Raw genomic sequence first — 12,299 nt, forward strand, 5'->3', positions numbered from 1 at the left:
CAACAGCTGCATCTTGTCTATTTAATGTAACCATGTTAGCTCAACTCAACTGAACAATGAGCATGTACGGGCTGTTATGTTATGTTGTTTATTTTTGCGACCAAATTGTATTGGTTCACTTGTTTTCCCCCTTTTACGTTCATTTTGAAAGAGACAGTGAAACATCAAATGACTGAAGTATTGTTGATGTTTATTGTTGTGTTTATGACTACATCAATACATGGTGTTAATTATACATAAACAAAATGTGTGTACTGCTTTTACTATCATAATTACTCTCGTATATCCACTGCTGTTGGTATTTTTGGTAGTCGTAACTTGTTCATTATTCCTACTACTCTTATTTTATTCGAATAATGTCTGTCATATTGAATGTGTTGTAACTCTGTCATGTTACTCATTCTGTACACATGACATTTATTGGACTTCTATCCATCCAGGGAGAGGGATCCTCCTCGGTTGCGCTCCCTCAGGTGTCTTCCCTTTCTCCTGTGCCAATGTGAAGTCCCGGGACAGAGGATGTCATATGTGTACATATTGTAAAGCCCTCTAAAGCTAATCAAGGGGTATACAAAAAATTTAAAATTTAAATTAATTATGCTCTAGCCAAAACTCTCAAATAAATCTCGATCGGGATTTTATTTTGAAATCAATAACCGGAAGCGTCGCGCTCGTTGTTCATTGTAGCTTGACACTTGTGTAAAGGCAATGCAGGGGACGAACAGGCCGCCAGGGAAGACTCTGCATTGCAAAGAATACAGTCAGCGAGACACAATGGTGGGAAACGACTACATACAACGGATGTTGAAGAAAGAGAAACCGAGCTTCACGGACCGGACCGCGTGTGCGTGGAGTCACCCGGCTGAAATATCTGCTTCTTCCTCCCCCGTCTCAGGACATCGGTAGCCGACCCGGCTTGCTAACCCCGCAGCCCCCCCCCCAAAAAAAACCTCGGCTCCAGACTCCCAGATCTCGTCTGAGGTTGTTTATTTATTTTTTTAAACAGCGTCTCGTAGCTGACTCCCGTTTTCTTTCACCAAAGCGAAGCTTGTCACCCGATAGTTCCTCCACCTGAAATCTGACCGCTAGGTGACAGTTTAGCATCATCTGGAGTCGGATGGACCGCGCCGCTCGCGAGCAGCATCCTTCACGCCCGCCGCCGCTGCACCGGAATGCCAATCGACTGAGGAGGAAGTGGCTTTTAACATGACGAGGGACGATTTGCATCTCCAGCGCTCCGGGCAGTCGGTCGCCGCGCGGTCACCGTTCACACGCCGGGTGTAATGACCGTCCCGAGCGCGCGCCATGTACGCGGCTGCTCGTGTCTGCCTCCAGCCTCGCGGGTGACGCTCACGCGGGTACCGGCGGTTGAACGCGAACAGCGGCGGCGCTGAGAGAGACTCGACGTCGCGGCCAACAGCACAATAGAGTCACCGCCACACGCCGCACCAATGGTGTCCCACGCGGTGTTAGTGGCCATCATCTTATTCAATGTATATATCGGCGTGCAGTCTGTTTTCTACTTATTCGGCGGAGTCCTTTTAACCGCCTTATTTGCGATGGTTTTTTTAAACGAGCCGAGGCTGCTGGACTGGACGAGCTCCCCGCCACATCTTCAGTTTAACAAGTACGTCCTCACGGGATACCGGCCGATCTCCTCCATGCACGACTGCATCAGGAGCCTGTTCTACCTGCACAATGAACTTGGGAACATCTACACTCACGGTGAGTAAACGCTTAGTCAGCAGGACAGATTCCAGGAGCCGCTGTGACTTTGACTTTGAACACTCAGCAGTAGCCTTCAGGTACTTTACAGGTACTTTACAGGTACTGTACAGCTACTGTGATACTGTACAGGTACTTTACAGGTACTGTACAGCTACTGTGATACTGTACATGTACTGTACAGCTACTGTGATACTGTACAGGTACTTTACAGGTACTGTACAGCGACTGTAATCCTGTACAGGTACTTTACAGGTACTGTACAGCTACTGTGATACTGTACAGGTACTTTACAGGTACTGTACAGCTACTGTAATACTGTACATGTACTTTACGGCTACTGTACAGCTAATGTAATCCTGTACAGGTACTTTACAGGTACTGTGATACTGTTCAGGTACTGTACAGCTACTGTAATACTGTACAGCTACTTTACAGTACAGGTACAGGTACTTTACAGATACTGTGATACTGTTCAGGTACTGTGATACTGTTCAGTTATTGTACAGGTACTGTACAGGTACTGTGATACTGTTCAGTTCTTGTACAGGTACTTTACAGGTACTTTACAGGTACTTTAGATACTGTACAGCTACTGTGATACTGTTCATGTACTGTACAGGTACTTTACAGGTACTGTAGATGCTGTGATATTGTTCATGTACATGTACTGTACATATAGACTGTAGGTACTGTACAGCTACTGTGATACTGTTCATGTACCTGTACAGGTACTTTCTGTACAGTATGTACCTGTCAGGTCGTGTTTCTGCGGCAGGATGCCGATCCAGACGCTGCACTGCATTTGAATAATTTCTTCTTTTGGTCAACTGAGAATATTTGAATAGATAAGCTTGTTTTGGTTTATACGTCTATTGAAGCGATGCAGAAAACACCAGTAACTTAAATGTGCTGTTGTATAGTCGAGTTGAGGCACAGCAGGTTGTTTTAGTGATATTTACATTATTAACTTACTCTACATTTAAGAGGGAACACTGCTGTTTTAGTCCACTGTAGTTGCTGGTTTAAGTTATGATTTGATATATAAAACACATAATACATTTAGATGCGACACATTGTTAAAGAATAAATGACCCCACAGGGTTGACTCAAGAAGAGCTTCAGCTCATGATTATCTTCGGCGTATTCTTTAGAATATTTGAGTAATATTTTTTCCTTTATTTATTCTGTGAAGCTGATGCCGATTAGAAATTCACAGAGAACAAGTTTGTGTCTTCAAATAACAGTCGAACACACAAATTCAGATTTAAATATGTGACAAACAAAAAGCTGGAGAGCTCGAACTAGAGAGCGTCGTTTCACTGTTTTGCTTAAAAAAATGACTGACGGGATTAATCAAAGTAGATGCAGATTATGTTTCTGTGCTTTGACTAATCAATTAAGAGAGCTCTATAATTTAGTTAAAATGTAGATGTCGATAGAAATTACTTTTTCAAACCATGCTGCAACGTCTGGTTTCTCAAGTTTTTATTTGTTCGAGAGGGACAATGTACATTGATGAACACTTTAAATTAAAATATAAATGCACCCAATTACAGCCGCAAGGCTGATTTCCGTCGTATGTCCCCCTGCCAGAATGTACAGAGTGTCCTAGAGGAAAAGGTCATGCCAAAGTGCAGCAGTAATAAACTACAATCAGTTATAGTCTTTAGCTGACAATACACAACAGATCGGTAATAAAAAGTTTACAATGGATAAAAAAGAATTGCATATAAATATATATAAAAGAAACAGGAGAACATATCACAGTGTCACAGTGAAATGTGGAAGTGTCTAAAAGCAAAGGTTCCCTCCAGTAGGGTCTCACTTGATTTATTACCTCAGTAAACATTGTAAACACGAGTTTATGGTCTCAATTCCTCGTGTTAAGTCTTCTTCAATACAGCATGGTGTTTATTTAGTGAACGATGGTCCATTGGGAGTCAAATAGGCCATGAAGCGGAGCGTGTTTTAGTGACGAGCCACTGGGCTGGCTGCGGGAGCAGATCCTGATCCTCACTCGCTTTTACGAAGAGATTCCAGCCAGTTCGTATCTTTGCTTCCCGTTTATTACAGTTCACAGCTGATAATACAACTCGATATCGCCATACTCGAGGCTTCAAAACAGCCGTCCACAAACCATTGGTGACGTCACGCTGACGAGGTCCACTTCTTATATAGCGTCTATGTTCTAGCTCAACGAAAACCCAACACTTCTCAGTGTTAGTTGATTATACACCAACTAAAACATAGTTATGCATATTAAATTCCATTTCTTCCAATTAATCTCCCTAAATGTTCCACACTGTTCCTTTAACTACAACGAGGGCTTTTAGAAGTTCGACAGATGTTTGAGCTGCACATAATGAAACGTGGCTTTTTCATCTCGTCAGAAGTGTCATCGTTACACAACAACATGACATTATTTTAATAGATTGGTGCGAAGCAAAATTAATTGCACTAATGTGTTAATCTGTGCAGCCAGAGGGAAGACTGATGTGTCGGCTTGTTAGAAATCTGTATGGTGTTATTCTGTTCTCAGTCTGGTATGATTAAACTGCCATAAGAATACATCCTACAGCAGAATACATCCTATACACATCGGATTACATCCTACAGCAGAATACATTCTACATCAGATTACATCCTACATCAGAATACATCCTACATCAGATTACATCCTACAGCTGTAAGCGAGTGCAGGTGTTCACAGACTACGGAGAATCAGACAACTTTCTCATTCTGTCGGTCATCTCTTCACTTCCGACCGCCGGCTGACACAGAATCAGCTGCGGCAGCGGTCATCGGGGAAGTGGCCCCGGACGTCTTTATTACACGACTCCGGTGCCGTCAGCCGAGCGCGTGACCTCACATACACCGTAATATGTAATACGGCAGCGACGTTTAATTCCTCCAGATTTAGTAGCAGTGCGGCGGAGCTTTCCGACTTAAGGCGGAGCGCTGTCGCTTCTTAACGCTGCAGGTGGAGTTTCACCGGCGGGTTTGTTTTTGCATATAAACTGAAAAACATCCTCCTGCCGGCAGCTCAGCGGCCGCTCACGCCTTCAGAGGAAGTCGCTCTGGAGCCGAGCGCGGCCCGGTCAGCTCAGGACGAGTGGGGTGGGGGAGGAGGAGGAGGAGATAACACACTTAAAATAGACGTGTTACAGTAGAAGGCACCGCCGGTGTCACCGGGCCGGGACGAATGCCGTGACATTGGGAAAAGGCCGAGTGAGCATAAAACCAAAAAAAGGGTACGGCAGGGCAATATGTGGGAGAGTGATAAATGATCGCAAAACAACTGTGCCTGGATCGCATTTCAATAGATTTATGCTCGCGTGGCATGAACGCCCTCACCCCTCCGGCCCGACGGAGGAACCCGCGGTAACATCGGAGCCACACGTTATTCTCGCTGGTGTTTCTGCACACGGTGGGAAGCCCTTCACAGGACCTCCTTGTTCAGTTTGGAAAAAAAACCAACACGTCCACACGTCTGAAAGCCCCGAGCCAGAGAATCCATCGCGATAAACACGACACCTTCGCTCGTCTTCGTCAGAGTGGTGTTTCTCTCTCTCCCGTCTGACCTGATGGCTTTCACACTGGCGAGCACTTAGATCGGGCATCGTTTTCTGTCAATCACTGGACGCCCACGAGGAGAAACGTCTGACGGCAGATACTCCTTCAAAATATGTCACAGGCTTTACAAATGTCACGGTTCAAAATACGTAAAGTGACCTGGATGTGTTTTGTTTATCGTGGACGAGAGGAGCGTTCTCATGTCAAAAGTGTTTCGGGTTGTCGAGTCTTTGACGGGAGCTTCGGCTTTAATGAAATAAAAAGGTGAATCCGCCTCTCTGTCTCCTTGCCCTTCCCTCTTCAGGCATCCCTCTGGTGTGCTTCCTGGTGCTGCTGCCTGTCAACATCCCCTGGTCTCAGATCAGCGTCACGTGGTTGGGCGTGGTGCATTTCCTGGCATGCCTGTCGCCCCAGCTGGGCTCCGTGCTCTACCACCTCTTCATGAACCACGAGGGGGGGGAGCCCGTCTACCACACCCTCCTCAAGCTCGACGTGTGCGGCATCTGCATGATCAACACGTTGGGTAGGTCCTCCTGGAGCTCGGCGGCTCGATTCACCGTCATCGTTTTGGGATTCTTTGCCTTCTGAAAATGTATGATCCGTTTACTTTGAAGGGGGAAACTTTTTCTTAATTGATCGTCTGTGATTGACCTCGGCAGCGTTCTGCTTCGAGGTGCACCGGCACTGATTAGTAACAACGTATTTGTCAATTGGCCAATAAAAGTAATGATCCAAGTTCTGATATGATTATTGATCTGCCCATGCTGCCTGTATAAGCCTATTAAAACCAAAATGACAGGGGCAATATTTTTCACTCGTTTTATGGTTATGAACAAGCAATTTGGCTTAGCAATAAAATACATATTATTCCAATAATACAGTAATAATTAATTGTGTCATGAGCCTGGATGTCGGGGCTTTATAACACTGGCGCGGGGCCCGTTCGGCCCGTGGCTGTTCACAGCGGGTCGATTGCTCGGTTCTTGGTATCCAGCCCTGCACCGGCGACCTCGACGAAGCCAGTGGGATCCTCCAATGTTTTTTAGATTATTAAAGAAAAGTTTGTGGCAAACATAAGTTCACGATCTTCGCAAATAAACACCACCTTTATGATTTTTGATGATGATCTTCAATCGCCAGATCACATGACTTAGTCACCGCCAAAAGGCCGACTCGTCACGCGATGACGGTTTTGTCGTCTCATTTAACTTCTTGTTAGCAACGTAAAAGCTTCAGTCTAGGGCTGCAACTGATGATTCATTATTTATTAGCCTTGTTTATGAATTTTCGGAAAGAAATTGGATAAAAAGTCCCATCACAATTCCCGCTTTGTTTAAAGAACTGTCCAAAACCCAAATATATTTAATTCTCTATGATATAGATCAAAAAAAATCTGAAAATCTCAATGTCAGAAGCTGGATTTGAGCATTTCTTTTTCATTTTTACTTAAATAATGGCTTAAAGATTAACTGTGTCAATCGGCTTATAAAATAATTGATTCATCGAGTATCTGAATCGTCTAGATCAGGGGTCCCCAAAATTGTTCCTGTGAGGGCCACATAACTTTTCCCTTCTCTGATGGGGGCCGGGGTCAGTTTGTAACAGAAAAAGTGTGACGATCGCAGGGGTGCCTAAATGTAAACATTTATTGTTTTCCAGAAAGCCACACATAACCAAATATAAATAACCCTTTCCGGGATCTTCACAGAAAAAAAAGTCAGGAAATAAATAACACTATTTATTGTCTTACCTAAGCTTTTCGCCATTAGTCCGTTCTATTTAACAGCGGCTAGTCTAGGATTTGCGTGGCTGGACAGAAAAATAAATACATATTTTTTTATTTTTAAATCATAATGCGTCTCTGGTATTGTTCAGGGGGCCGGGCCAAATGTGGAGGCGGGTCGTATCCGGCCCGCGGGCCATAGTTTGGGGACCACTGGTCTAGATGAGTCCAATAGATCAGAACTTCTCTGAGTCAAAGTCGCGGCTCCTCCGCTGATCAGGAGCTCTCGGTATGAACGCGACGTATCAAACGTTCCCCCGGCTGAAACCTTTTATTTATTATTTTTAGTTACCCCATGTGGAAAGCGTAGTTATTCAGTTAGTCAGAGACTTGCACATGACTTTCACGGGAGTGGAGTGCTGCCGTCGACACAACTCCCCGTCATTGGATCCGCACGCTGCTCTCAAAAAGCGCTGCGTCGCGCCCTCCGCTCAAACTATTTGACCTCTGTGCGCCGAGGCTCTCGGCTCGCAGCTGCTGAGTCGGCCGCCGTCAACGCGCCGTCCCTCCGCTGACTCTCCTCTTGTGTGTTGTCTGGCCTCAGGGGCGCTGCCCATCGTCTACAGCACGCTGCTGTGCTACCCGTTCACCCGCACCGCGGCCCTGACGGTCTACATCCTGCTGTCCAGCCACACCATCTACTGCGCCGTCACGGCTCGGAGCAGCGCTCGCCGGCTGCGCTCCTTCGCCTCGCAGGCGCTGTTCCGCTTCTCCTTCTTCCTGCTGCGCTGGGCGGGCGTCGGCGGCGGCAGCCCCACCTCGCTGCGCCACTTCCTGACGATGGACGCGCTGGCCGTGCTCGGCGGGATCATCAACATCACGCGCATCCCTGAGCGCTTCAGCCCGGGCCTCTTTGACTACTGGTGCAACAGCCACCAGATCATGCACGTGCTGGTGGTGGGCTCCATCCTGTACCTGCACTGGGGCGTGCTGGACGACCTGCTGTGGATCAACACCTACAACTGTCCCTCAGACTGACCCCTCCCCCCCCCCCACACACACACACACACTCCTGCAGCCCCCCGGACCCCTCACAAGGAGCACTTTGCTGTGTAACAGGTGAAAGGACCTTTGAGGGGAGGGGGGGTGGACCTGATGCAGCGAGGTGAGACACTGTGGTTCAAACTCAGAAGGTTCATATCTACGTCCATCTTGGTACTTTGTGCAAAAGTATGTCGAGTAACACGCACAAGCATTTCGACTCTTTCAGTCTCCGTCAACGTGGACGCACAGGTGTATCCGGACACACACACACACACAGCTCAACGGAAAGGTTTTAAACACTAACGCGACTGAGTATTGAACACTAAAGCGTCTTAAGAAAAGGCCCTAAAAGGTAAGTTTCAAGCCTTCGCGTAACAATTGAAGTTTTACTCGATGCGGTCGGTTAAGAAGATATCACACGCGCGAGTTCCTCAGATGTCACTGTTGCTACCTATGCAGCACATCCATAGCTCAACTCATCACACACACACACACACAACGCACACTCAGACACCCTCACGCCTATATTTTTATACTACATGTACATACTGTCAGTGTGGCACAAAGCACTTCTAGAGTTTCCACGGAGTTTTCCTGGAAGCGGCTGTTCTGTCTGTTTTGTGCCACGACTTCTTTACGTGTCAAACTGATTCATCCTCACCGTCGCAAGATGACGAGGAATATAAGACGGGGGAGGGGGTTCATTCCTGAGCGTAGGAGCACATTTGAGCTTGACTTGCTTTAGGTGGTTCGTACCACACGTTACAATCATATTGTGCAACTGTTTTATTCTCACCTGAGCCCAGTGACAGTGAAATTCAGGCATTTCTTCAACCAACTAATGTTGTTACTATTTCCTTAAATGGAAGATGAGGTTGTGTAACTTTGAAGTTTCTGTAGAAAACAAACGGGCACACTGAGTTTTACACTGAAATGCCACCATGTGTACATTAGAGCGTGAGATTAAGCAGTTTCTACTTAAAAATTGCCAACTTTTTAATATCTTTTAAATATAATTCGAAGTTCCTAAACAATTCGACCCGGTTTAGATGAATTGCAGAGAAAAAAGACCTGCTTATTGGCACAATATGCACAAAACACTAATGAAATATGTATATATATATTATATTTATTGTGTTTTATTTATTTGCTGTCAGCTGCTTAAACTGTTTGCGTTGTTGCTGTGCAGGATCACAGGCCGACAGGTCAAATTAGAGGTCAGAGAAAATCCCAAGGATTAGCTCCTCATGTTCTCCACACACTCTTCTGTTTCCAACAATTTTGACTCCTCGGTCACGCAGTAATATCGCAGAGCAAGTCTGTCTCTAAGCGTTGCCATTCCTACCACATTCACAATAATCAGCCAAGAAAAAACACATTTTAGTGACATTAGAAACCCGCGCCGCCCTCTTCTAGAGATGGTATCTGTGTCTAATGTGCTCTGTTTTTAAAGATCGTTCGACGGTATTTGGATGTCTATTTGTACATCGGCTCTCGATGGTGATGGTTTATAAACATCAGTCGTTACTGCCACAGAATGGTGCACATTATTGACTTTATTTACGCTTTCTTATTTAAGTGCGACGCTTTTGCTCTGCAGTAGCACTTTTTTTTTTTCATCCACCCGAGCAAAGGTTAAAGTGGAGTTGCACTTTATGAAGCTGACCCCCCCCCCAGACGGGAATGAACCCTGTGCCCTCACGTCACGTCTCACTTTCACCACTTTCTGTGTGAATGCCCATGTTTTGCTCTTTCGTGGTACTTCAGTCACTAGTCTTGAGTAAAAAAAGCAACTTGCTCTCGAGACTCGTGTTTGAAGTGAGGCGTCTTTTTTTCCGAAAGGCACTCCTTACTTTCTGAATGACGTGAAGCCGACGGCCGCAGACGGGTTGCCGATCCCGTAAGACTCGCTTCATTTTGCCAAATCAGCAGCGTGTCTGAGGTGTAGCACGCCCTCTGCTTCCCGCGACTCATCGGCGAAGGAGGATTTCCCACAGTCGCGATCACGTACACTCGCCTCAGCCCGCCCCCCCACCCCCTCTATACAGAATCTCACTCTGACACAGTGATTATTAACGACACTGACCGCGGTGCAATGTAAAAGCGGAAACTAATGTATTATTGGACAACAAATTAAACTGATAATAATGCATGAAAGTAGGTATAAATCAGACACCGACGTCTCATAGCGTTCGCTTGTCGTTTGTTCGTCATAGCCACAGAGTCACTCACTCCGAGACGTGGGGGGGGGGGGGGGGCGGGCGCTGCTCATTGTTCTCAAAAGGGCTCTGCATTAAAGTAAATTATAATTCTGAAACCTATTTAAAGTCCATATAAATACTGTAAATACATGTATGTAGATCATATATCCATACAGTGCAAACAATATACCCAGATCCATATTTGATACGTACACAATATGTTAGGGGAATATAATATAGCATAGGAAGAAACGGGATTAAGGGTGTGCCCCGTAGAGCGACTTCCGGTTGATATCAACGACGTGTGTTTGCTTCGCTGTGTCCAAATGTATGTGAACGACACACGGGGGGGAATTGGTTTCAGTGGTGATGTAGAGTTGTTTGACCTTGTGTGACCCCAACTAAGAATGCTTCTGATCATTTAAATGGAACCACTTTTTCTCGACGCGTGGGAGAGACGGATTTTGAATCTTGGCGAGCGTGTGAATAGCTCGTGACTACCGCTGGTCTATCTATGCATTATCAGCCGAAGGATATGCAACGGGAAAGTCGATATATGCGTCCGTTGGCCGAGCTCTCGGATCCGCCGTCGCGGAGGGCTCGGCTCCAACATCCTGGGTCTCCCACTTCTCAGGGTGCCATAACAGTAGCTGTAACATCCAGGGCCCTGAGCTCCACTGTCTGAAACATGGCCGCGAGACCCTCCTCCTCCACCTCCACCTGCCCTCTTCGTCCAGTCTGTTCGTTACTGGCTCACCGATTGGACAGAAGGGAGACAAAAGGTGGAAAGGGGAGGTATTTCTCTCAAATCCATGTTGCACGAGTGGAACCTGGCCAGAAATATTGCTCTTTGTCCTTTTGTCTGTATGTTAAATGAAGAAGAAGCAGAAGAAAAAAGACATCACACGTCACTAACGAAACAAAATTCATTTTTTAATATAAAACACAGGTGCCGGATAGCCTGTTTATGACCTGTTTATAATGGACTACCTGTATTGTTATATACTGATTATTCTGATTACTGTTATTCTGTGGATCCTTAACGACGACACTGGTCTATGTGTACAGATAATGAGACGAGGCCTGTCCTTTAGGATGAAGGGAGCTTTCTGGAGGGTCTGTCTGTTATCACATCTTGCAACGTTTTCAACTGACAGCGGAGTAAGTGTGGCTCCATCTAGAGGAGGTCCATGTGCACTGCAACGGCATTACTGCAGCCACGCCGCAGGCACATGGAAATAACCCACAGTTTGTAAAACTGTTGTTCTCCTGGGTTGATTATTTAATATTTCCCGACCGTGTATATGTTCACATGTGTGTATGAGTTCTCCAGCAGAACCCACGCAACCATGAGATCAGTACGTTGTCAGATTTATGTTCTCTGCACTGATGGGGGAGCCGACCGCATCCCCAGAGAGCCTCATTATCCAGTCTGCTTGTAAATTAATGTGCACGAGTGCAGACATTCACACATCTGTCCCACGTTAACATCTGTCCTGTGTAACAGACAGACTCTCACACTCCTCAGTCTCCAGCAACGATTGTGCAATAAACTGAAGTCTATATTTTTAAAACTGCCTCAAGGCTATCTCTTTTATCCATGTTATTGAGATGTGTGTGTGTGTGTGTGTGTGTGTGTGTGTGTGTGTGTGTGTGTGTGTGTGTGTGTGTGTGTGTGTGTGTGTCTGTGTGTGTGTGTGTGTGAAGAACGATAAGTTTTCGAAGTATAAAGTGAGATTATGGCTCGACTCAGGAGTGGATTTTAACTTCCCTCCCTTCCTAATCTCAAAAAGAGAAATACATTATTGTTCATCCCCGATTTTTCTCTGGCTACTCCCATTCCTGTTTATTCATACTATAATTGCTTATTTATATTTTATATATTATTTATATATATTATATATGACCTTTTATTATGATTCTGGTCCCACCCGCTCCCGTTCACATTTTTTTCCCGTCCCAGTCACGTGATGAATCGTAAAAAATGTGTACTCCAATCCTGCGATTTACAAAAATAGATATAGATATAG

The 12,299-nt window shown here is 45.6% G+C and overlaps 1 protein-coding gene across 1 annotated transcript; it reads left to right on the forward strand.

Annotated features, from left to right (window-relative positions):
- Positions 1-756: 756 nt before the first annotated feature.
- paqr4a (progestin and adipoQ receptor family member IVa) lies at positions 757-11,847 on the forward strand. The gene is made up of 3 exons (XM_056406881.1): positions 757-1,725; positions 5,606-5,824; positions 7,629-11,847. Exons 1-3 carry the CDS (start codon positions 1,452-1,454, stop codon positions 8,060-8,062), a joined length of 927 nt encoding a protein of 308 aa, XP_056262856.1. The 5' UTR covers positions 757-1,451; the 3' UTR covers positions 8,063-11,847.
- Positions 11,848-12,299: the final 452 nt, after the last annotated feature.

This window comes from Pseudoliparis swirei, chromosome 23 (assembly GCF_029220125.1).
Source record: "Pseudoliparis swirei isolate HS2019 ecotype Mariana Trench chromosome 23, NWPU_hadal_v1, whole genome shotgun sequence".
Taxonomy (NCBI): Eukaryota; Metazoa; Chordata; class Actinopteri; order Perciformes; family Liparidae; genus Pseudoliparis; species Pseudoliparis swirei.

Coding starts and splice junctions, on each gene's coding strand:
- paqr4a (XM_056406881.1), top strand. CDS start 1,452: ATGGTGTCCCACGCGGTGTTAGTGGCCATCATCTTATTCAATGTATAT. Junction 1,726..5,605: donor TGGGAACATCTACACTCACG/GTGAGTAAACGC, acceptor TTCCCTCTTCAG/GCATCCCTCTGGTGTGCTTC. Junction 5,825..7,628: donor CTGCATGATCAACACGTTGG/GTAGGTCCTCCT, acceptor GTCTGGCCTCAG/GGGCGCTGCCCATCGTCTAC.